The sequence below is a fragment of the Apodemus sylvaticus genome, chromosome 12 (assembly GCF_947179515.1).
Source record: "Apodemus sylvaticus chromosome 12, mApoSyl1.1, whole genome shotgun sequence".
In the NCBI taxonomy this organism is placed as follows: Eukaryota; Metazoa; Chordata; class Mammalia; order Rodentia; family Muridae; genus Apodemus; species Apodemus sylvaticus.
In genome coordinates, this window is record NC_067483.1 from 25855130 (window position 1) to 25882068 (window position 26939).

The window sequence follows — 26939 nt, forward strand, 5'->3', positions numbered from 1 at the left end:
AATTGGACAACAAAAGTTTTAAAGTGTACTGAGCACAGCACAGCATTATGTCATTCATCTGTCAAACATTCATTCAAATAGTTCAGGGTCAAATGTGTAATCTTAGTGGAACAATCAAACAGCCCAGAATACCCACCCATCTGTCCTTCCAGTGAATACCGAGGCCAGCCAACAGCTCAAGGCCAAGCATCCCATACTCGAATCAGCCCAGTGGCTTCACTGACTGCAATATTCTCAACAATTCTGCCCCAATACTTTATAACGTTTATATTTTATAAAGTTTCTATTTCAAAAAGGCAGTTAAACTGCCCTGAAATCTGACACTACAGGGACAAGCCAGACTGCGGAGACTGGACACCGGTATTTTCTCAAGTTCTGCAAACATAATAATACTCCATTTTATATGAATTACTTCATTATTCTTAAGACTTATTTCTAATTGTGTGTGCGTGTGTTTGTGTGTGTGTGTGTGTGTGGGGGGCGCTGTGTGCATGTGCTGGATTCTAGCCAGGTAAGATAGCTCATGCAGGTATCCACAGAGCATAGAAAAAATGTTACATAGTCCTGGAGTTGGAGTTACGAGCAGTTGTGAGCCACTGAGGCAGGTGTTGGGAACTGAATGTGGGTATTCTGCAAGACCAGATTGTGCTCTTCGCTGCTGAGGCATCTTGCCAGCACTGTTTCATTTTTCTTTAAAAAGAAATACAGGTAAAGGCTGGGGCGATGGCTCACTGCTTAAGAACAGTTGTTGCTCTTGCTAAGAACCTGGCTTTGATTGCCAGCACCTATTTGGTTCACAACCATCCATAACTCCACTTCCCAGGAATCTTCTGAATGACCAGGGAGGGCACTAGGCACACACATGGTTCACATATATGCATGCAGGCAGAGCACTCATATACCTAATAAAAATAAACTTAAGTAAAACTTTTAAAAAGAATGACAGGCTTTTGGTGTTTGCTGACTACACAGTCAGAGGAGACAGTAAATCTACCATGTATTTCTTAACAGCCCACTATGCCTAGTCTGTATCATTAATGTTCAGAAAGGGAAGGAAATTATTATAGCCTTAAGATCTCAAAATGTTTGCTAGAGCCAGGTATAATCCTCCAAACATCAACAACAAAACAAGTAACACCCCTGCCTCTAAAAAGATTTCAGCATGACTGGGTATGGTGACACACCTTTAATCCCAGCATGCAGAGGCAGAGAGAGAGGCAGAGAGGCAGAGAGGCAGAGAGGAAGGCAGAGAGGCAGAAGCATCTCTATTTTTGAGGGCAGCCTGGTTGAGTGAGTTCCATGACTGCCAGGGCCACAGAGAAACCCTGTCTTGAAGAGAAAAACAAAACAAAACAAAAAAACAAAAAACAAATGCAAAAACCAACAGTTAAAAGACTCCAAACCAACCAACCAATCAAAAAACTTCAACACAAGTAATTACGTAAAGACAAGGTAAACATTTCATAAAAATTCAATCTAATTTGAAAGCTGCAAATGTTTTTTCTATAAACTCAAATTAAAAGCCATTTGAGTCTAGGTTAAGGTTAAATCCATAGAAACTAGGCACTAAGTGGGTATATTACAATGAAAGAAAGTTTAGAGAGCAGACACCCTAGCAAGGCACAGTAGAATACACCAAAAGTCCTAGCATTACTTAGGAGGCTGGAGAAGGCTTCTGAGCATGGGGCCAGCCTAGGCTACATCTTGAGTCTTGGCTGACATACTCCTTAACCCAATCCCCAAAAAACAGATGGTAAAGAAACTCATGGAAAACATAATTTTTGAAATGTCCTTACTATTAAGAATCAGTGTTTCTGATATGTTTTATTTGCACTTTTTTCAAATGATTTCCCAACACTTACTTTTTACTTGCTTTTTGATGCTTTTTGTACCATCCAACCAATGCTGTATGTAAACAGAAAAAGAAAAGGTGAGTACTTCTCCAAATGGTAGGACGTCAACATCTAATGAAAAGCCATTGCTTACTGCAACTCTGCTGACAACCACAAAGCAATATTTCACAAAGGAATTTCAAAGAGGTGGCTCTTACGGCTTAGATTATACTCTAATTTTCCCCAGTTTCCAAATAAACAGCTCTCTTGAGACTGTTAGAGAAGGCTGTAGAGACGACTCTGCTATCACTACAAATAGGTACATAAATAAAATTTAGAAAAATATAAAAGCCTGGTCATTCCTTTATAAGATTCACAAGGAGACCCTAACACTGAGCAGAGAATGTTTTGAACACCGCAAAACTGAGTATTTAGCACTCACTTGAAGAGCCAGAAGAGCTTTTAAAAATGACATTTTTCTCAAAATTATGCTGTGTATCAAATGAAGCAGTCATTGTCCTGCTTCACAAATAAAAGTGTTTCTCTTTGACAGGCAGAGTAGCAGCCTTTGATTTCTATAGCCTCTTCCCTGGAAAATGCTCCCCATACAAACAAGCCTGACTCTCCCTGCTGCCCCCACTGACAAAGCACTTATGACAAGCCCCTCCCAGCAGGCCCATCCAGAACAGGCTGAGCTACCATACATGCAGAAGCTCTATCAGCATGCTTTCAGTTCCAAGCACTGAGAGAAGGGAGGGCTCTGTGCTAACAGTGCACAGAGCCAAGGATACAGTTTCAATGATGCTGCTAAGCAAAGAATCAATAAGCCCACACTGTTACCAGGACTCTGCTCTCCTTACCAATTACTTGCCTGGCTGCTCTCTTTTCTCTTCCGACAAACAGAAACAAAACTACACCAGCGGTGAGTCCTTCTACCCTCTAATAAGATGCTCTAGTGCACATTTCAGGCGGCAGCTGTCAGTGCGTTCTGTCTTGGTTCTGGCACTGGGGGAGATTAAACCCAGGGCCTCAAACATCCTAGACAAGAGTCCTGCAGCTGAGTCACATGCCAGCCCTAAGCTAATGTTTCTTCTGGATTTCAAGTTATGTATGCTACTTAGCTACTTTTCTTTTAATAAATTGTTGGAGGCCCCTCTTTTAAACATCTTTCAGCATGGAAAATGTTCAGTTGTACAAATCTTACTGACAGGCAGAAAACAGTTTGATTTATTGGGAATGACTTCAACCTGGGATAGCAAATAGTGCTTTCATTTTGGCCCAGAAACCCTATATTCAAATATCTCAGACTTACAATAGCCTAATGCTATTACACAGTGGGCATGAAATAAAATCAGTTTCTGTGTCTAGAATGTTTGCTCTCAGAACCACAAACCTGGACGTTGTTCAGGTTTTATTCCTCTTACTGTAGTTGGGGGACGGCAGCAAAAAACAAACCCAAAACCCTATCCATGGCTAGTCACATGGGTAATGTCTTAGGGAGTCCGTTGTGCATGGCACAAATGAGCACATCCCTCCAGGCAGGAATCCTTATTAGTAGACAGCAGCTAATGCCTCAAGAACTCACAAGATGGCTCAGAGGTTAAGAACACTGCTCTTCCAGAAGTCCCGAGTTTAATTCCCAGCAACCACATGGTAGCTCATAACCATCTGTAAAGGGATCTAATGCCCTCTTCTGGTGTGTCTGAAGACAGCTACAGTGTACTCACATACACAAATAAATAAATCTTGGAGGGGGGAAGAGAAGGGGGAGAGAGAAAGAGACAGAGACACAGAGAGAGATATCATGCTTAACGCAGAAATAAATGTGCAAAGATTTTCCTGCAAGGAATTCCATAAGAAAAGTCTAAGAGAATAATCCAGTAAAAGACTGGATACAACATTTAAATATGGTAAAAGCATAATATAGCAATTAAAAAATGAAAGCAAATACTTAAAGATCTGAAACAGATACTGGTATTCTCAGGGCAGATAGGAGGAGTGTCTGACACTGAGGGTCTATGGAGCCCCGGATGTCCTGGGATTCTGCAGAGTAGGCTGGCCTTGGACTTCTGCATCTCCCTCCTGAGATTAACGGTGTGTGCCCCCATCCTGGCCATACTGTTGTATTCTAAAGGACATACTGTAAAGTAGTACCAATTCTTCCATCAAAATGTACAAATGTATACACATAAAATGCATATTCTTTTACACTGTGCTAACAATAAAATACTAAATGAGATTACTGGTGAGGGGCTGGATAGATGGCTCTGTGGTTAAGAGCACTGACTGCTGCTCTTCCTGGACTCAGCTCCCAAGCATCCACAAAGTGGCTCACAGCCTTAAGCCATTCCAGCTCTAGAGGATATGACTTCCTCTTCTGGCCTTTACAGGCACTGTGGACATGTGGTGCAGACATCCATGCAGGCGAAACACTCATGCACAAAAGTTTTATTTAAAACTGCAAAAAGTATTCTTTTTTAAAAAAAGATTTATTTATTTTATGTATGTGAGTACACTGTAGCTGTCTTCAGACACACCAGAAGAGGGCATCAGATCCCTTTACAGATGGTTGTGAGCCACTATGTGGTTGCTGGGAATTGAACTCAGGACCTCTGGAAGAGCTGTCAGGGCTCTTAACCACTGAGCCATTTCTCCAGACAGCAAAAAATATTTAAAAAGATTACTAATGATATTTTTCTGCTTTCTTATATTTCAACTTCCTCTGTAACGAATACAGTTTATTGTAAAGGATAATACAGACCTTTATTAAAGCATTTGGTATAGATAATGCACTCACATGTTTGGGGGCAGTAATATTAAACAGCAGAGGCAGTTATCTGTACTCAGCTGAGATGTCACAGAGACAAGCAGTTGTCTGTACTCAGCTGAGATGTCAGAGACATGCAGTTGTCTGTACTCAGCTGAGATGTCACAGAGACATGCAGTTGTCTGTACTCAGCTGAGACGGTGCAGAAACATGCAGTTGTCTGTACTCAGCTGAGACGGTGCAGAAACATGCAGTTGTCTGTACTCAGCTGAGATGTGCAGAGACATGTAGTTGTCTGTACTCAGCTGAGATGTCACAGAGACATGCAGTTGTCTGTACTCAGCTGAGACGGTGCAGAGACGTGCAGTCATCTCAGCAGTTATGAGCACTTGCTTCTCTTTCAGAGAACCTGAGTTCAGTTCCCAGAGCCCATGTGAGGTGGCATACCTCCTAACTCCCGCTCCATGGGCACCTGCACACACGTATCATACACACACATACATATAAATTTTAAAAACAGTACACAGCCAACAGTCTCACCACCCCCTAAATTTGTCCACTAAGAACTACACATTTCCTCAAGTATGGTCTCTTGTAATGCCTTCTCAACTTTCTTTAAATTGGAAGAATCATCTTGCATGTGCATATTTGAAGAACATTTAATATTACACTGATAAATTAATAGGCTACTTACAACCCCAGCCCCTACTCCTCTTTCCCTTTTGTAATAGGATCTCACTGTACGGCCATGGTTGGCCTAGATCTCATAGAGATTCACTGTCTCTTCAGTGCTGGGATTAAAGGAGTATACTACAACACTCAGCCAATTAATTATAATTTTGAGGAAATAAGAGAAAGAGCACTTACTAAAATTATACCCAGGTTTAAGAAATCTCTTCCTGGTTGGATCTATTTAAGACTAGTTTCAGGAGCATTAAGATGTTTTCTCAACAGGAAAGGACATATGTAAGCAAGTCTGATGGCTTAGACCCCGGGGCCACAGTGGAAGAGACAGCAGACTCCTCCAACCTGCCATTGAATTCCCTATGTGTATCACATGTAGGAAACACATAAACACAAAGTATAAAAACAAACAAAACACGAAAGATTGTTTTCATGATTATATATTTTTCTACTCTTACCAATGCCCTACCATTAAACACAGAGTTATGCCGGTAGAGAAAGGGTAGGAGACATATACCAAACAGTAACTTCAGTCTTTGCTATGGATTCCTGTAGCTCCACTCCAGGAAGACAACCCAGACAAACACATTTAAAGCGCAGTTGAGGAGCTGGGGGAGTCCTGGTCACCACTCTTATGAGGAAGGGCTGAGCTCGTGTTTGTGGATTCTCAAGTCTGTTTTCTTTCCTCTCCCCCGCATTCCATGGCCAGGGACTGGAAAGTTCAGAGCTCAGAGTCAGGCACTGATACACTCTCCTAGAACCAGGGTCTCCGAGTTATGTTTAAATTGCTAAGAAGATAAAGATGGAAAGCATGCAGATACAGATTCTTGGGTGTAAAACGGAAACAGATTATACCTTAAAAAGAAAAGAATTCCCTCTGACTTTCTATTTTTAAAGTTTAGTTGATACTAAAAACTTAAAATATTAAAAACAATATAGAAACTTTTATTTTCTTTTACTCTCAGCAGTGGGTTATGGAAGAACAACTTACTTACGTATCTTAAAAGACAATAATATATAGTCACAAACATAACAGATATAACTAACCTAAGAATCACCTAGGAAGCTTCTAAAACATCAACACACACACACACACACACACACACACACACACACACACGCCCCCTGACCCCAGGCCCTCCAGCCAAACAGTGTGCAAGCAGCACTTCAGTGAGCCCAGCCTCTGAATGCTCGAGGAAGCTTCCAGCACTGCTCAGAGGGCAGAGAGTTTAAAGCACAGAAATGCTAGCTATCTTCCAAAAGAGCCTTCACAAGAAATAGCTCTGTAAGCAAAGGTATTTTTAGCATTTAAACTACTTTATATAATTAGTTACAGGGGATCTAATGCCTTCTTCTGACCTTTGTAGGCAATGCACACATATAGTACACAAACCTATACTGAAGAAAAACACCCATACACATCAAAATAAATCTTAAAAACAATATTTAAGACATGGTTATATATATATATATCTCAACACCCAACTAGGATGAAGGCCAAGACCAGACACACTCACTGCTTATTCTACCTTTAAAGATAACCAAAATCATTTTTCTTTAGAGTATTACATAAAATAGAAGGGAGGGAGTGCTTCCCAATTCTCCATTCTAAAGCCAGTATTGCCATGATAATAAAACCAGGTAAGGATTCAACAGACAAAAGAACCAAAAACCCAGGGACGAGTTCATTGATGAGCATGGCTGCAAAACCTCTCTGTACTTGCAACTAGAATCTAACAACACGTTAAAGATCACACTTGGGCCTGGGGAGATAGATGGCTCAAGGAGGTAGAAGCTTGCTATACAAATCTGAGCATCTGCATTCCAACCCTGTAACCCAGATTAAAATACAAAAGCAAAACAACCCACAAAACCCAATGTAGGGGTGTGCATCTATAGTACTAGCACTTCTATGAACTGGGCAGCGGGGTGGTGGAGAGGAGAGAAAATTGGCTGGAAACTCAAAAGCCAACTAGTCCAAGTATGTCTGCAGTGGCAGAAACAAGAGATGCCACCCAACAAGGTGAAGATAAAAACCAGCTCCCCAAATTATCCTTTGAACTCTAAACATGCTCCAAGTCATGTGTACGCCTGTACACACACCCCAAAGCCCCAAACGGTAAAGTGAAAAGTTCCTGTGATGTGAAAGAAACAATCACCAGAGTCAGTCTATTGAATGAGTGGTAAGGGATCTCACCAGCTATCCATCTAAGGGGATCAGTGTCTACAACATAAACGATTAAATGCCTAAGAGAATACAGACTACACAGCAAATGGGTAAATGAAACGAAAATGCACCTTTCAAAAGAAAAGTACAGCTGGCCAGTAAGTAACTGAAAAGTCAACCTCTTTAGGCTCATCAGGAAAAGACAAATCAGAGCTACAATTGAGATCCTGTCTCACTCCAGTCAGAATGGCTATTAACACAGGGGACCCTTCTACCTCGCTGCGGGATGGGAGCCAGTGCGGCCACCATGGAGCGGGGCACTGCAATCTGATGCACTGTCAGTGGGGATGCAGAACGTGCATCTGCCATGGGAGAGCTGAGCACTCCACAACAGCTTCATCAGCTACCAGATTAATCCTAGGCACTGCTCAGCGCATAACCTTGAGAAATGAAATTTGATGGTCAAAACAGCACCCATAACAGCCAAATAAACCAAACAAAATGCACATCAATTGCTGAATAAGCAAAGTGGCATAGTCATAAGTTATTCAGCCACAGGAAGGAACCAAACACTGAAAAATGCACATACAACAAACATTAACTTTGAAAATACTTTGACAAGAAAGGTTTGTAACTAAATGATCATTTATGTAAAAATTTCAAAATAATTAAATCAATATGGATAGAAATATAGTGCTTGCCAAAGTATAGTGTTGGAGAGGGTTAATAAGAACCAAGTGGTAATAATTAAGGAATGATGGAGTGTTTGAAATTAGTGAAAATAGCTGCACAATTCTGAATGTGCTAAAAATAAATTATAAAAATCTAAAGTGGCAAATTTTATAGTATGAAAAATGTATCTCAAATTTTCAAAGTGGCCTCATTCTGACATAAAAATGCTATGGCTCTCCTAGCTGAAATCAACTGTTTTTCTCAAACATGCCTTTTCTCTGCTCTATAATCTTCCTTGTCAAACCATATCTCCAGAGCAGACAACTTCAAAGGAGTTCTTTAACAACTGTGCTACAGTAAGATAAGTGAACACTACAGTTCATAAGCCCTATTTCCTCCCCAATAAAATCGTCCAGGAATAATTCAGTGGCTTAAATAGAGTTAGCATTTGCATAGGAGAAATGGAGTGGCTGATCAGATTTGGTTAGACCGCCACAATTTTTTAGATGTGTGGAAACAATACACATTTAACAGAAAACATTCTATTTTTGATCTTTTCCCAAACTAATATTACAAGCAGCATTATCTTTTGTGATGAGAGACAGTGGCAGTGAGTCACAGGGTCCAGTAAGTTCCAGGATTGCCTATCATGTGATAAACTACCAGACTCTGCCATTCACTTCAGCTCAGCTATGATCGCTGAGTAAGTAATCATAGACTGCTCAGCATAATATATTCAACAGATACATGCATTTTGAACTTACAGCATTTTCAATTTACAATAGATTTATTCAGACACACTCTATCTTAAGTCAAGGAATGCCAATAGGCATATCTGTAGATAAGAATTATTATTACAGATATGGGAAGGTGAAAACACCATACTAACCTCTGTAGTATCAGACTTAAATTGGACTTCATAGATCTTGTGTGGAATCCACTATGTATCTCTATATAGAAATCACTGTGAACTTATGCTCTCAAATCTTATCAGAAAGCTTACTAAACATCTTTCTTGCTAATTCCAGGACTAAGATGGAAATACCAGATGGGCCTGGAACATTTTTGTGGGCATAAGGTAAGTTAGAGCACAGAGACTGACATATACATGTTCAGTCGGCATGCAGACAAGCTAAAGTAGCTCCCATTTGGCCAAAATTGGGAAAATGTGAGCACCAAAATAAATGACAGTAACAGGACACTGAGTAAACTAGGAATCTATTATACATAAGTGTCTTGGAGAAACTGTCAATGAACAATTAACTACAAAGGGAAAAATGGAAACCAGGGCAGGAGTGAACACCTGCATCTCAGTGCTTGAGAGGTAGAGGCAGGAGCATCACTAATTCAAGGCAAGCTCACCTACACAGTGTTTGGGTTGTATGAAGAAAATACAAAGGGGAAAGGAAATGACACAGAAATGAGGCGTGGAAGACACATTACATCATTAAGTGATAAAGTCAGTGTCACTAATTACAGGGTAGGACAGAATGGAACACAGGATTACCTTCTAAAATACACCTACTTCCTCAGGTAACAACAAATCCACAGCCAGGCGTGGTGGCGCATGCCTGCAGTCCCAGCACTCTGGAGGCAGAGGCAGGCGGATTTCTGAGTTTGAGGCCAGCCTGGTCTACACAGTGAGTTCCAGGACATCCAGGGCTACACAGAGAAACCCTGACTCAAAAAACCAAACCAAACCAAACCAAACCAAACCAAACCAAACCAAACCAAACCAACCAACCAACCAACCAACCAACCAAAAAACAAATCCACAGAAAGGGACAGCATACAAAGAAACCAGCTTGTATCTTCAAAAATGTCAAAGTCTTGAAACTAAAAACATGAACGCAAAGTCATGAAACTAAACACAGAACCACAGAGTCTAGGATTAAAGGCAAGTAAAGAGACATGACAACTAAGCACGTCAGGGTTCTGAACTGGACCCTGGTGGCTATCAAGGGCATTCTAGAGACAACTCGACTGAGCTAAAATAAACGTTAGATGGAGAGGATTTCTCAATTGCTGGGTTTGATGGTCATGAAATTATAAACCGTGCTTGTTTACAGAAAGCACACATGAAAGAATCTAAGGATGATGGGACACCTTACCCCCAACTTTCAAAAGGCATTTGTACCATTCTTATGGCTGTTCTGTGCATATGAGAATGTTTCAACTATGAAATTACTATGTGTATGCAACTATAAAATGACTGAATGAAATAAAGCCTTTAATAAGGTGTATTAAGTCTTTAAATCCTGGTATAATGGAGGCAGAGTCAGACAGATCTCTCTGAATTCAAAGTCAACTTGGTCTACATAGAGAATTCTAAGTCAGCCAGGAATAAAAGGTGAGATAAATAATAATAACAAAAATAAAAACAAACTATTATCTATACATATACATATACATACATACATACATACATACATAAAAATAAAATTTAATTCATCTATTTATTAATTTTGGTTATCTCCATGTTGACTCTGTAATTCAGTAGACATCGTACACATTTTGGACTGCCTGGTAATACTAATGAATTAAAATGTGGTATATTAATATTAGATGCCACATGATTAAGACTATACTACAGTACATTAATACCTTGGATCCTCATATTTTGCTGTTCACTTTAGATGCTGGTGTATCAATACAGTACATATGACAAGGACATAAATAAATCATTGGGTAACTTGGTTTATATTATATGTGCTAGCAAAACCCAAAAACTTTCCTTGATCTATCAAGATTATATATAGTTGTACTCGCTGGTTTTGTGTGTCAACTTGACACAGGCTGGAGTTATCACAGAAAAAGGAGCTTCAGTTGGGGAAGTGTCTCCATGAGATCCAGCTGTGGGCATTTTCTCAATTAGTGATCAAGTGGGGAGGTCTCCTTGTGGGTGGAACCACCTTTGGGCTGGTGTTCTTGGGTTCTATAAGAGAGCAGGCTGAGCAAGCCAGGGGAAGCAAGCCAGTAAGGAACATCTCTCCATGGACTCTGCATCAGCTCCTGCTTCCTGACCTGCTTGAGTTCCAGTCCTGACTTCCTTTTGTGATGAACAGCAAGGCAGAAGTGTAAGCTGAATAAACCCTTTCCTCCCCAACTTGCTTCTTGGTCATGATGTTTGTGCAGGAATAGAAACCCTGACTAAGACAACAGTAATAAGATGAACTGTTCATTAAATACCAATTTATTTCAATCTGGGACTAAATGTGGCTACTAAGCAAGTAACTGAAAGGGGTTATTACGCTTACAATGCTATAAAATCAAATTTTAAGCTTTAAAGTGTTATCTCAAGTTAAGCATTATTCTTCTGTTTTTTTAGAAAATCTGGTATATGTATATATGAAGAGATCTGTAGTTATTTCCCACAGTCTCAGCATTCTGGGGTATATGTGCATGTATATATGTGCTCAGATGCATGCAAGTGTGTTTAACATCGTAATGCCCCGATTCCTTCTGCTTTCTCTGCCTATATTATTATTACTTCTACCAAAGGGTTACAATAACTTAAGGGTTTTTTTGAGATTTTATTTAGTTTTTTTATGTATTGGTGTTTGCCTGAATGCATGTCTGTGAACCAAGTGTGTGCAGTGCTCAGAGAGGTCAGACGAAGATTGCTGACCCCCTGGGACTGGAGTTACAGGCGTGTGGGGACCAGGAGTTGAACAGGGGTCCACTGAAGAGCAGTCAGTCAGTGCTCTTACCTGCTGAGCATTTCTCCAGGTATTGATAACTCTTTTTGACTTCAGTCTATCTTATTCTAAATAATCCTATACAATTTTTCTACATAAAACTTTCTGAGGCAGAGGCAAGTGGATTTCTGAGTTTGAGGCCAGCCTGGTCTACAGAGTGAGTTCCTGGACAGCCAGAGCAACATAGAGACACCCTGCATCGGGAAAAAAACAAACAAACAAACAAAAAACTTTCTGAAACAAGAGACAGAGAGTTAAAAACACTGGATACTCTCGTGGAGGACCAGGGTTTGATTCCCAGAATTTACATGGCGACTCACAACCATCTGTAACTCCAGTCCCAGAGGATCAGATATCCTCCTCTGTCTTCAGACATACATATAGAAAAACATGCTCCCAATATAAAGATAATAAATATTTAAATAACTTTCTGAAACAAAAATTAATCTGCTTGCAAAAGATCCAATTCCAATTATTAAAGAATAAGTATTACAACTATCAACAATTTTGATAACCACTAATCCCTCTCAAGCCTGCCATTTCTTTCTTTCCAACACACCTAAGTGAAATCATAATATAGCACTCATCTGTTTGAAGAGCTTCCAACTTCCTAATCTATAACATACTCTGTTCGCTCACCTGAAAGGCAGTTTTTACAGACACAGAAAGAAACCTTGGAGATGCTTGCCTGCTGACTATATAAGCTAGAAATTAACATCAATCGTCTCAGAGCACATAAAACTCCAGTATGCTTTCTGTTATACAGTGGTTTATAACACTCTAGATAGATTTCCAAACCCCATCTTCAAAAATGTCACTTTCATAATTCAGATTAGGGCCAGATCTTTTTGCTAAAAAGTATTCTAGGTGACTGTAAAGAAACAGCAAAACATAGTGGTAGCCAACTCTAATCCTACCGAGCAGGGAGGTGAGAGTGCCAGCTCTAGGCCAGCCCCGGCTGCAGAGCAAGACTCTATTTTAACCAACAACAAAGGAAATGAGATAAAGATTGGATTTCAGGCCACAGAAAATGACACCAAATAAAGAATCCACTGAGTATATTTTAGCTATTAAGCATTTAGCCCATGATCTGAAAATCACCATTTCTGTAGTCATAATAGAACTTCTAAAAGATACTCACTGCTACTTGGGCGGAATCCATGAATCTCAAACCAAAATAGTCACTTTCAATCAAGTCCAGGTGATACATAATCTGGTCCAACAGCTCCTGTCCTTTGGCTTTTTTCTGAAAGAGCAATAAGATGAATTAATAAGTAGCTTAAGCAGGGTCACTGTCCTATTTCTGATCTTAAGGAAAAAAAAGCACTTCTTTTAGTCTTCTTATTTCTCAATTTTCTTTAATGCCTCTTTTCCTCCAATGGGAAGACTCCCAAATAACCTTTCCAATTTCTTCCTTTCTTTAAAAAAAAGAGAGATTTATTTATTTTATGTGAGTACACTGTTGCTCTCTTCAGACACCCAGAAGAGGGCATCGGATCCAATTACAGATGGTTGTGAGCCACCATGTTGTTGCTGGGAATTGAACTCAAGAACCTCTGGAAGAGCAGTTAGTGAGCCACTCTCCAGCCTACCAATTTCGTCTTGATGTTAAGTGATCCCAAGTACTTTTTATTTAATTAAGTATTTTTATGTAACTGTACTCTTCCCACCTAATATTTCCCCTGGGCCCTTTCCAAGCAAACTGTCACTTTTCTTTCACACTGTTAACCTCACTGACTTTACATCTGCCTTTGCCTAAGTAGTCTCTGTAATGTAGTTTTTGTTGTCTTTGACCTCTGAGAAACTTTTATGTACTTGTCTCTGTATTTTAGGAATGTAAGTTACCCTCTCCATAGTAAATATAACAAGAAAAAACCAATCTAACCCTAAAGTCTATGACGGCTTCGTTTAGCTCTAATGCAGGCTGTGCAGGAAGGATCCTAGCGAATGAGTCCCAGAACCACACAACCACAGCTAATCACTTCACTTTCACCAAACACCTGTCTCTGCCTCTACTACTTTTCCAGGTCTCCTTCCCTTTCAGCCATAACCCTTCTCTATACTAGGGGTCAAGTCCTCAGGGGAACCGTGGTGCACACAGTCCTGCAGCATTCTACCTTCTGCATTCCATCCAACACATTAAGGACAGCAATTCACTCCCACTCCTTTACTGTATCTGGGGGCAGCTCAGTAGGGAAGGACATCTGTCCAGGTTAGGGGATTCTAGGAATGAGGCATTTTAGGCAGAGGATATACAAACAGATGGCATGACCTCTCCAAGGTATAAGTGGAATATGTAAGGGAGAATACAGGCAGAAGAATCTGGAAGAGTCCAGAGCAGAAAGATTAGCAGAATAAACGTGGTCAACGACTAGACTTGGCCAGGAGGAGAGGAGAGGTGAGGAGAGGTGAGGTGAGGAGAGGAGAGGTGGGGAGGGGAGGGGAGGGGGGGAGGGGAGGGGAGGGGAGGGGGGGAGGGGAAGGGAGAGGAAGGGAGAGGAGGGGAGAGAGAGTGCAGGCAAAGGAGAGCAGAGGAGCTGCAGGCTGAGCAGCGGGCTGCGAGGGAACGGGAAGCTGAAGGAAGGGAAGCCCTGGGAGCTGAAGGCTAGAGTAGGGAGCATGGAGAGAGGGTGAGAAGAGTCAGGATGCCAGCATGGACTGTTAACAGGCACCTGTGCTAACAGGGAGGAGCATGCAGGCCAGCACCCCTTTTGGTATGCTAATAGACACCATATCCAGACATTTGTCCCAAGCTTGAGACCAAACCACTCAGAGGGCACATAATAAAGATCAAGACCACAATGTGCATGGAAGGGTGAGAACAAGACATATATTCAAAATTCATTTTCTTCAGTTACCTTTCTTTCCAGGAACACTCCAGCCTGCAGCCAGGATAATGAACCCCGTGCCTATCCCAGGTGTGTGTGTGTGAGGAGGGAAGGGAAGAAGGGAGGGAGGGGTACACACACACACACACACACACACACACACACACACACACACACGGCAGAAAGAGGTAGGTAAGAAAGACAAAGGCTAGAGGGAAGAAATAGTAGGGTGTGACCCAGAACTCTTGCTAATTTCTTCATTTATCTCCTAGGTTTTATGAACAGTCCCTTCATGGTTAGTCTTAGGCAGGAAATCAGAAATTCCTTTCCTGTCCCAATAGAGCCAAATGTCTCATTAAGGAATTTGGGTTTGAAGATGATTTTAACTTCATTTGGGGATCAATCTATTCTATATTAAAGATCCATTTCAAATATTGTTAATTTCTTTGATTTAACAAATATCAATAGAGCACTTACAATGTGCCAGGTGCTGCTCTAACCAACTACACAGAAAAACAAAACAAGAGGCAACTTTTCTTCAAGAGTCTTATATTTTAAGAAGAAAATAATTATACTGTTGTTAAAGGTTATAAGGAACAAGATGAAGAGTAAATGGGAGATAGTATTCAAACAGGAAGACTCTTTTAAGCAAGGAAAATTTCAATGAATGTACAGGAAGCAATTCCCTATAGAAATGCAGTGGAAGGGTTTAAGGCCCTCAGGAGAGTCCAGCACAGCTGGAGAACAGTCAAAGAGGAAGGACGGCAGATGTGGCAGCTTCTGGTTTTTTTGTTTTTTTGTTTTTAAAGATTTATTTATTCATTTTATGTATATGAGCACCCTGTTGCTGACACACCAGAAGAGGGCATCAGATTCCATTACAGATGGTTGTGAGCCACCATGTGGTTGTTGGGAATTGAACTCAGGACCTCTGCAAGAGCAGCCAGTGCTCTTAACCACTGAGCCATCTCTCCCACCCAGAAGGCTTTTTATAAGCCTTCCTTTTCCTCAGAAGGTGTTTATTTCTGCCATAATATTTTTCCTCTGTTTGCATATACAGAGCCAGTTCCCAAGGAACAATTCTCCTATCCCCTGAAACAAAGTCAAGAGTTTCCCTACGCAGCTATTTTCTAGCTGCTAACCTTTCATTTTCCCTCCATGCGCCTGCTCAAACATCTAATATGGTAAAAGCAGCTACTATGGTCCAGGGAGTACACAAAGTTCCAAACAACAGAACCAACACTGATAATCCCTTTAATGTTCTAAAACCTGCCCAGCAAACACACTCGGCTACCACGGTACTTCTCTCTACTCCCACTGTTTCTGCTGTGACAGCTGACTCTTCTCTTAGGATTTTCCACACCACGAATATGACCTGGCCCAACAGTGTGCTAATCCTCATCCACGTTCCTTCCCCTCACCATCTTCGAGTGCTGAATAAACATTCCTTTCTCTACAATCTCACCACTCCTCCTACCAGCAATGCTTTAGTGGTTTCTAATTTCTCACCCCTGTTCTAAATCAAATTTCTCATCTCTATTTACAATTAAATGTCGTTTTATACATATTCTATGGCTTCAAAACAACAAAACATAACAAAAACATAACACCCAAACAGTCACATACACAAAAAATGTGTTTTGTTTTTTGTTTTTGTTTTAAGGGGTAGAAGTTTAAAAAAGCAAAAAGCATAATTAAATGTAACCCATTAAAAGGATGTTATTTAGGTTAGGTCTGGTGTCACAGACTTAATCTCAGCACTTGAGAGGCAGAGTCAGGCAATGTCTAAGTTTGAGGCTAGGCTGGTCTCTATATAGTAAATTTCAGGTCAGCTAGGTCTGTATAGAGAGACACTGTCTCAAAACTAACAGAAATATGTAGGTCAATGGATTTAGTACACATTTTCATTACCTTTAAAAGAAAGTCCATCCCATAGCTATAACTTTCTATCACTTCTCTGCTAGTTCCCAGGTATCTGCCCCAACCTACCACTAATCTACTTTTTCATTTCTATAGCTCTCACTGTTCTAGGCTTTTGTAAAACAAAACCAAAATGTAATTTATTACTTTTAAAATCTGCATTGGTCTTATTGCCAACATGTATGTGTGAGGGTGTCAGATCCCCTGGAAGTACACTTACAGACAGTTGTGAGCCACCACGTGTGCTCTCAGAATTGAATCCTGGGTCCTATGTAAGAGCAGCCAGTGCTCCTAATTGCTTGAGCCATCTCCACAGCTCCATGACTGGTTTCTTTCTCTAGTATACTCAACATCTTCAACGTCGTACAGATATTAGCATTTCATATCTTCTGTGGGTAGTGACTCAACTTTATCTGTACATCCCGATATCCTCAGTCATTCCCACTTTCTCCTTATTAGAAACAATGCTGCTAACATCTATACATTTTTGTGCAAGTAAGTTTCCAATTCTCTTGGATAGATCTTGCAAAGTGGAAACATTCAGTCACAAGGTAACAATGTTCTGTCATGTAAATAGCTATGGGATTATTTTCAAAGCAGCTGCTTTATAATCCCAGTCTTGGTGTTAGAGGAGCCCGACTTCTCTGCATTCTCTCCAATACTGAGTGTTATCTGACTTTTGTGTTTGTCTTTTGGGACCGGTGCTGAGCTGCCAGCTGGGGCCTCACGCTTCCCAGCATGCTTGGCCGCTGAGCTATGACCCACCTGATATATTTGTTCTCGTCTATGTTGTATGTCCTAACTAAACAATTTCTACCTAGATCTTTTGCTTATTTTACATTTTGCTTATTTACATTTTATTGATGTATTCTAGATACAAGTCCTTAATCTGACATTTAATTTTGAAGTAACTTCTGATATTAAGTTGTACAATCTTTTACCTTACGTGGAGCTCTTTGACGGGCACACACTTTCAATTCCAACTAAGTCCAATTTGTCTGATATTTTCTTTTTTGTTACTTATTATCTTGATGTCATTATCTAAGAAAATAAATATTCCTACGTTTTCTTCTAAAAATTTCACAGTTTTAGTTGTTCTGTTTCTGTCTTTGATTTAATTTTTATATGTAATATGAAAAGGGGTCAACTTTATTCTTTTACATGTAGATAGAACCATTTGTTGGAAAAAAAACAATTTCCTGTTAAGCAGTATTACTATCTTTATCACAACTCATCACAAATGTATGCAAAACACTCAAGCACATAAGAATAAAAGGAATCTTTAAAAACTGTTGTTAAAGGCTATAGTTTTGTTCCCTGAGATGTCGAATCTAACCCTGACTGTGCTGCTGCAGTTGTCTGCCGTGTCTAGAACCTCATCAAGGGGTCAGCGCGCTCTGCCAGCCAGTGCGCTCTGCCAGCCAGTGAACAGCTGCTGCTCTGCTCCTTCCGGAGGCTGGCCTTTCTCCCCACACCACCCTGCCCTTTACAAAGGTTTCCCCACAGAGTCTCTTAGCACAGCCTACCCATCAACAACCCTAAGGCTTCATAGTTCAAACATTAGGTAATAAATTTTTTCCAAGCTCTCATGCAGCAATCTCAGGCTTTCCACTAAATATTTAACGATATTTAATGGACTAATACACAGAAAACTCTTAAAGATTCTTATCAAATAAAAAATAAATATGAAAACTATCCTTCCTAAGTATGTCATGTTGGAATAGCTCACAAACCCTCAACAAGCCCTTGCAGGAAGAAAATCTAGATGCCTTCCAAGTTTACAGATTCAAACACTCTAAAAATGTACAATCCAATGTCCATGTGGATAACAAGCACACACAATGAGGACTTGCAACACTACTAGAGAGCTGGGTGTGGTGGGCACACCTGCGAGCCACACTCAGGAGGTTGAGGCAGGAGGATCATAAGTTTCATAAAAGCCTAGGATGCATACCGAGACCTTGTCTCAAAAAATAGATAGATAGATGCATAGATAGATACATAGACAGACAGATAGCTCTAACCAACAACAACAACAAAAACAAAGAAAGCCTGGAACTTCAGTTTCAACTTCTGCATTTTAGGCCTTTCAAAATTTATTCAACTACATACCAAAGACACAAAGAGTCATCAATTTTCCAAATGGACTGTTAAACTGAATTTTAGTAAAATATTAACAGGGATGGTAGACATCAGGTAATATCCAATGAAACTCATATCAAAATCACATAATTTAGAGTTCTGTCAAGTCTTTGAAACAGAACAAAGACTTTGTTCTTTGAAAAGAGAACAAAGAGATTTAGTATCTGTAAATAGTTCTGAAACTCAAACCAGGCACAGCAACACACACAGCTCTACTCCCACATTTGGCAGCTGAGGCAGCAGGATCACACAAATCCAAGGCCAATCTGAGCTACATACTGTGATCCCGTCTATAAACATGTGTGTGTGTACATGCATACACTAACAGAGTTAATTCACATCAAAAACTGCCGTAGCGTCAATGTTTCCTGCAACTACCATCAACTCCAGGTCCTCTGGGCCTACACTTACTTGTGTGAATGCCCCCGTGCCTGACCCATACTCACCCTATCTCACCTAGCTCCCAGGAAGCACAGGCAGTAGTGATCATCTCACACACAACTGGCAGCTAACAAAGTCCTACTTACCGGCAAGTCCACACTGACATCTGTACCATCCAGAAGGGACACCCTGCATGTGATGATGGACTTGGCGTCTCCAGCCGCCGGAATGTGTGTGGCAGCACGCTGCGCCTCTCGGAGTCGCTCCTTTTCAGCATGCTTGCGCATAGACCTGCGGCCAAGTGTCCTTCGCAGGAAGCTCAGCATTTCTGTCAGTACAAAACCAGTGAAAGTGACATCAAGGAAGTGCAACGACTTACAGTCAGACTAACAGTGATAGTTAGTAAAGGCTATAGGTGTTAATTTGAAAAAGTTGAAACAGACTACTTTTTATATATATTTCAAAATGTTAAATATAATACATTCAATTTTCATTTCAAAAATAACTTTTAAAGCTAGATTTTAACATAAAGTTTTAAAATACTTATTAAGATAGAGCAATGCTTGCAGCATTTTAAACTTAGTGTCTTATTTTATAAGGAGCTGATCTAGCAGGAGAAGCAGTCTTTCATGATGCTCATCAAGTGTTTGGATCAGTAAGTGGTACCTAAGGTAGCTGAATACTACACAACAGTGCCAGATACCCATGAGGTAGACTCTGAGTTTTGTTTTATTTTTTCTAAACCGAGCATTCAAAACACAAATAATTATCTATTTTGGCAAAGTTCAAATAAATTTAAACTAAGTTTTATTGCTTAATGTTCTATTAAGAACATTAAAGTTAAACAAACATTTAAAACAGCTACTAGTTACATAAAAATACTGCACATTATAATTGAAAACACTTAACTACAAGGTTGCAAGGAAACACATAGAATGCACACACCATACACAGTTCCTTCATAAACCTAGTGTCTTTAGTTTTACAACTAAGAGACTGAGAAAAGTAAACATTAACTAAGTATACAAAAAGACAATTATTAATCCCAGGAAAAAAAATAACTGTAGAAAGGGGGAACCAGCCAGAACCTAGAAATAGCCCACGTTGTGAGGCTCTTCTCCCACACAGCTCCAGTACCTACCACCAGAGCAGGTGCTCCCAGAGGCAGAAGATACAGCATGAAAGAGCTGCTCTCCGTTCCCAGACTGCTTCAATTTTCAAGTGAGAAGGGAACAATAGGGACACAGGAAAGAAGGCGCTTGGAGAGGTGCAGGCAGCAAAATTCCAGGCACTGCTGAGTTTTTTTTTAAGCCTTCAAATTAAGTTATTATTTCAGCTAGTTGTGGCTATTGATCTGCTCTTTTCAAACGGGTAATTTTAAGATCATATCACTATATTAAAATTTGAATACCCATGAACTGAAAAACTACTGAATATATTTTAAAATAGTATTTTACAATGTGTAATACAGATTTTAGCCCCAGGAAATAACTAAACTCTGGAACATCCAACCAGCCTACAAGGCGTCACAATCACCAGCGGTGCGGAGCAGAGCTGCGTGGCACAGCTTTCACACAGCTCGCAGCCTCCTTTCCCTGTGGACTCCTCCCTGTGGACTCCGTCTTTTAACTCAGCCCCATCATACTCACAGAAAAACATCCTGATAGCTGTTAGTCATGATAGCCGCACTTCCACTGAGCCTTTCCTTATCATCAGATTATTCCTTTACTCTTTATTATAAGTACCTTGAGAGCACAATCCTTATTTTCTTCTGATGTTTATATATGCTTAATTTGTATCACAGAAGTCTTTTAAAAAAAAATATTCAAAATGTACTATAACTTCACATTTCCTAAGAAACAACCAAACTACGTTTCTTACTGTCACTTATCCTGTTGCTGTAAAAAACAACTACTCCGTTATCTAGAGAAAAACATCTTTTAGATTACTGTTAGTTTGAACAATAAAACCCAATATCATGAAGAATACCAAGTTCTTTTCACAAATGCATGACAGCATGAAATAAAACACAGGTTTCAAGAAAAAACTGAGAAAGTACTCGAAGGACACAGAATAGGGCAAAGGAGTTTTAAACAATTTCTGAAAAAAAGATATTTTGAAAGATAAAACTGTAGTTTAACAAAGAGTTATTACAAACCACCTGTTTCTGCAGAGATACAGCATGGACAGAGTGCTTGCCTACTATTCACAGGGCCCCACATAAGATACCCAGAACACAAAAGCATCTCACCTAGACAAACAACCCAGCAGAACAAAACAGGGGACCTGAAATGAGACCCTGGAAGCCTAATAAAGCAGTTCCAGCACCTGGGAAGCCAAACTAGGAGTACTGAGTTCTAGGGTAACTACAGGTTCTATACATGCAAATTCCAGGTTAGCTTAAGTGACATTAAAAAAGAAAAAAAGATATGGTTGGTAATACTGCTCAGCGAGGAAAGGTGCGTAAGGTAAAGCCTGGTAATAGAGAAGCAACTCTGCAACTGACATGCAAGTGTACACACACACACACACACACACACACACCCTGATTACAAAAGATTCCAACAGCTGACAGGAAAATCTGAACTGAAAACTGAGATAGAAGCCAGGCTTGGTGGCACATCCTGTAATTCCAGCACTGAGGAGGAGGAGGATCAAAATGATCCCTGGCCACATAGCAAGTTCTAGGCCAAGTCAGGTGACAGGAGACACTGTCACAAACAAACAAAAGAGCAAAAAAGTAAAAAGAGAAAGTTAAAAAGAGGGATGCACCTAACAGATCTGAAGGTTTAGCACTGCACAAACCTCTAGCACTGCACAAACATCAAGTCCAGAAAAGTAGCCTGTCCTTGTATGCAGTAGAACCAGCTCCTACAGGTTGTCTGACATCCACATGTATATTCATTCTCCCTCTCTCCCACACACACACACACACACACACACACACACACACACACACACACGCACGCACGCGCGCGAAAGACTGTCTTGGCTGAGGTCGTTGGTTGGATTTGCATGTAGCAGGGAGAACGCTTATAAATATTTTCATACACTGTCCTATTTGAACAAGTTATTAAATTGCATACACTTTATATAGCAATTCTATTTCTAAGTTTCTGACTGACTTAAGAGATGCACAGGCAAGCTGGGTGTTGATGGCACACGCCTTTACCCCAGCACTCAGGAGGCAGAGGCAGGTGGATCTCTGAGTTGGAGGCCAGCCTGGTCTACAGGGTGAGTTCCAGGACAGCCAAGGCTACACAGAGAAACCCTGTCTCGAAAAAACATAAAACCCAACCAACCAACCAACCAACCAACCTTCACAAATGTATTTATCACAGTGCAAAGAATTAAGGGAGTTATGATTCACACAATGGTTTTATGCATCTGTTCAATACAGTTGTTCCTTTGATTCCAGCACTTAAGAGACAGATATAAGTCTCTTGAATTAGAACTCAACCTGGTGTACATACAGTTCCAGGCCAGCCAAGGTGATACCTTGTCATAAAACAAAACAGACCTGTCTTAGAGTGAAAATTAAACTTATGGAAAAATACATGAAAAATCAAATTAATAGAAAAGTGAAAATGGTATTATTCTACTTTGAGATATAATCCATACCCATCCATACACACATACAGAAACTACAAAATGCAGATGATTTAATGGAGGTTCTCTCTGTAGAGAGTTAATCCAGAGGTCATAAGAGTATGTATTGCTTAAGTTTTTAAATATTAAAAAAAAAAAAAAACCACCTTGATGATTAGGCAATAAAAAGGTGTCCCCACACTTCTGTTCCCCCATCCCACCTGCCCCAATCCTGGTCAGTGCTGCAGCTGGTGAGCTGATGGATTATCAGCCTCCACAAATCTGATTCCCTTTTAAATCTTTAACAGCCCTGGCTTCTCCTCCTCCTGGGCCTCTCTAGCCCTGTGCTCTCAGCTCCAGTGCTTTGCTCTGCTCAAATGTCTAATTCCAGAACTTTCTTAGCAATGGTCGACCTTCCTAGGAAAATTCTCTGTGCATTCCATCTCTCACTCTTCTTCCTCTGGAGAGCGTCAGCTCCACACTTACGTGGGAAATCTTATTTCCTCAGAAAAGGACTCTCAGGTCCTGTGGCTGGATTAGATGGCCCTATTAGCAGGCTGACTTTTCTTTATAACATGGAAAGAAACTGTAATTAAATATTTAATTGACTTCTTTCTTTTTACTGGCTATCCTCCCTCCCACCCCCACAAGGACAGGGACCTAGTCTGACTTGTTTACTGACCAAACAGCTATGATGGCAAAGTTGCTATGATACATATTACATATTAGACAATAAGAAAACTAATGTGAAAGAGCAAAATGATACATTAGAAAATAGATACACACACACACACACACACACAGAGGCGCACGCACAAATTCTAAAAGAAGATAATAATTAAGAGACTCATAAAAAAAAAAAAGAGAGAGAGAGAGAGAGACTCATAAAACAACTCTAGCCCCTGGAAGGCAGAAGCAGAATTCTAGGTTCCAAGATAGTCTGGAAGATATATATATATATATAAAATTCCAAGCTAGCTTGGGCTGCATAGGGAGACACAGGTCTCTAAAAGCAACTGGAAATAACGGGGTTCAGCGTTACAAGTTATCTAATAAATTTAATTTCTGAGTTTTCAACAATGAGTAAGTTTTCTTTTCAATCACAGAAATACAAACTGAAGTGGTACATTTCCTACTTAGAGCTGTTTTTCTACCACTCCAAGGTCATACATTACTGACTTGTCAATTGCAATTGCCAATTAAGCCTCCCTTTGGGCTCTTCCCGTTGCAGTGCTAGAGACTGAACCCTGGGTATCCCTGCTTTATCACAACAGGTTATCTCCAGCCAAGCCAGTGATTTTTTTTTTAACAGTAATATTGAAAACTATAGAAAATGTCCTAAAGTTATTAGTATCTTTCATCCCAGTTACTCCCGCAAAAGAAAACATAACTGAGAAACTAAACATAGGAACATTGCACATCGCTTCCCAAACAAGTTATCCTAACAAAACAAAAAACAGGTGTGAGATTTTGCTCAGTCTGGCGCGCTCCAGAACCCAGGTTAGGTTCTCAGTATCGAAAGAAAGAAACACGGGGGAAAAAAACCCGAAGTGGAGGTTGGGGGAGAAAAAGAACAACAACAATGATCCCGAAGCGTTCATCCAGACACATACAAGTTACTCATTGCACTAAGCAGTGCTCAGTGCCTTAGCTCATGCTGCAACTAAGTCAGCGGAGCTGCGAATTACATTCATAATTTCTTTGTGAGCTTATCTCTAATTCTTAAGAAAAATAATACACTACTAATAATTTTGAACTATTGCTAAATAACTTCGGAGCTCTTAAAGCAAACCCGGGAGACTACAGTAAGTACAGAGACGGGCACTATTCTACCCACAGGAGAGCCCATCATTATCCGACGCGCGCCACGCGTGGGGGCTGGGAGCGCCCTCGGCCTTGGCGGTTCCCGGGAACGCACCTGCCTCGTAGATTCCTAAGTTTCACTCGACTGCGAACTAGCTTGCACGTCCGGTCCGGGATCTGCCCACGATCCTGGCGAGGTGACACTCGAGGCGACCTTCCCTAATCCCACGGCTACATGGAGGTCAGGAATGACCAGAGTTTCCCGCACGACGCGCGGGACCCCGGCAACGCGCCCGGCCCAAGGCGGACACCGCGCGGTATCGCCCGAAACTCAGCGCCCAGCCCCATTGGCCGTCGCCGCCACTCCCCTCCCAGCCCGCGGCGTCGCCTGGGGAGCCGGGCCGCCCACCCCGCGCGGTCGAAGAGTCTCCGCTCCTAGAGCAGAGCCGACTGGACACCCGCGGCCAAATTCTTACCTGTACACGGGGGTGAACACCTTGAAGCAACAGAGACCACCGCGACAGGGACGCGCGACCCTCGGAGAGAGACGCCCAGCCGGCTAGAGCAGAGGACGGACGGGTCTCCAGAGGCGCCGAGAAATGGCGGCGCAAGGCGCGAGCCCACCCTGCGCTAATCCCGGGAGGACCCCGGCCGCCCGAGGGCACGCCCCTTAAAGCCCCATCCAAGCTCCGCCCCACAGAGGGCGGGGTGCTCTGCTCTTAAAGGGGCAATGGCACCGCCCGGGAAATCGGCCTCCAGAGACGGAATTTAAGGTGGCAATACCATGTGGGACCAATAGAAATAAAGAACTGCAGTTCACCTTTAATCCAGACACTCCAGAGGCAGAGGCAGGTGGATTTCTGTGAGTTCGAGGCTAGCCAGGTCTACTTAGTCACAGGTCAGCTAGGACTACACAGTGAAATCCTGACTTTAAAAAATATTTATTTTTTTCTCTGTGTATATGTATGGGTCACATAAAGAATTGCCAAAGTCCTTGTCTGAGAACAACTTGCAGAAGCTGGTTCACTCCTATCATGTGGGTGCAGGGGACCAACTCAGGCCTTCGCATTTGGAGTGACGCACGTTTACCCACTGAGCATCTCGATGGCTCTTGATTTTATGTTTTCAATTTTTCCCTAGGATTCCTGGTAATGTAATTTGAAAATGAAACGTTGGGTTTGGGATACAGTTCGGTGGTAGAGTGCTAGAGTAGCATATACAAGGCCGTGGATCCAATCCCAGGCATAGCAAAAAGATGTTCCTCTTTTTAATGTAGTCTGGTATATCTGTTTTTCTCTTATACAAATTGTTTATTAATTGACCCAGCATTTATAATTAATGCTTCCTTGATCCCTCCCCCCAAATCCTAGAGCTTAAAGTAACCTTTAGTCTGTAAAGGAGAAAGAGAACAAACAAATATGTGTCTAGTGGTGATAAGGGCCCCCCGGAGAAAACCTGGCTAGGAAAGGGAAATAACAGATGCTCCAGGCACTGTGGTCACAGAACTGAGGCCCCTAGAGGCAGGTGACATTCCAGTCATACATTCTTCTGATAGTTGTCCAAAATGCCTACCATGCCCTAGGCCCTGGAGATAAGGCAGACAGGAGTCCCTCCAGGCAACCACAGTGGCAATGGCCCCTTGGAGGCTGAGTTCTGGGCCACACTGGCTACATTGAGAGGTTCTGTCATAATTAAACAAGTTATTCATGGTCAAGCCTGTATGGGAGAGGGTACCAGTTGGCCTCATACTTCTAGCCCTTGAGGCAGAACTCTCTTAAGCCCAGAAATTGGAGACCAATCTACTATCTCAAAAGGAAAAAGAAAATGCTGTAGGGTATAGCTGAGTTAGTAGAGATACATGAAGTCCTGGGTTCAAAAACATGTTTAACTGGAGGTTAGTAAAGAGAAAAGTACAGTGGGGCTTGGGGTCTGTGAATGAAGAGTTACAATTTCAGCAAGGAGGAAGGCTCTTAGGGCTGTGACATTGACTTCAGACTTAAAGTAGGTGAGGAAAGAGCCCAGTAGACATCCCGCAAGAGCATAAACAGCAAGGGCAAAGGACTGTGGACCTATGCAAAGTCCCCAGCGAAACTAAAAACGCAAGAAGAGCAGAAGGGCAGAAGGGTCTGGAAAGAGGGTTTCATGGGATCTTGCCAGAAAATTAGTGTGTACAGAGGGAGGATCTGATCTCATTGAGACCAGAATACAGTTTCTGGGCACTTTGCACTACCGGGCCTGTACCAACAGCTTTCTGTTCCCATGGCGTTGCTTATTGTCAGTTACCTGTGTGGCACTTCAGCTGGGGCCAAAGGAGCAACAGCTGAGTACTACACACAGCGCTACCCACAGAGCCTTGGGGTGGAGTGACGAGAAACTGAGGTTCCCTGCTGATTAGGGACAATACCAGGAAACTAGCAACATTTCTGCTGCTTGGTACAGAGTTTTAAAGCCGCAGCA

At 41.3% G+C, this 26939-nt stretch overlaps 1 protein-coding gene across 5 annotated transcripts in view; it reads right to left on the bottom strand.

The window, feature by feature from the left end:
* Positions 1-25137, bottom strand: part of Epb41l5 (erythrocyte membrane protein band 4.1 like 5) — a 415759-nt gene extending 390622 nt beyond the window's left edge. For 4 of the 5 annotated variants that reach the window (XR_007980534.1, XM_052201089.1, XM_052201086.1 and 1 more), the window contains exons 1-4: positions 24959-25137; positions 19238-19419; positions 12962-13066; positions 1863-1905 (exon numbers count right to left, since the gene is read on the bottom strand). Coding sequence is in view for 4 of the 5 variants with exons in the window: in XM_052201089.1 (XP_052057049.1) it covers positions 1863-1905; positions 12962-13066; positions 19238-19417 (328 nt within the window). In the remaining variant the exon portion in view is untranslated. Of the gene's footprint in view, positions 1-1862; positions 1906-12961; positions 13067-19237; positions 19420-24597; positions 24795-24958 lie in introns of those variants that run through there. The other variant, XM_052201088.1, reaches the window with a different exon arrangement.
* Between the last annotated feature and the right edge of the window lie 1802 nt (positions 25138-26939).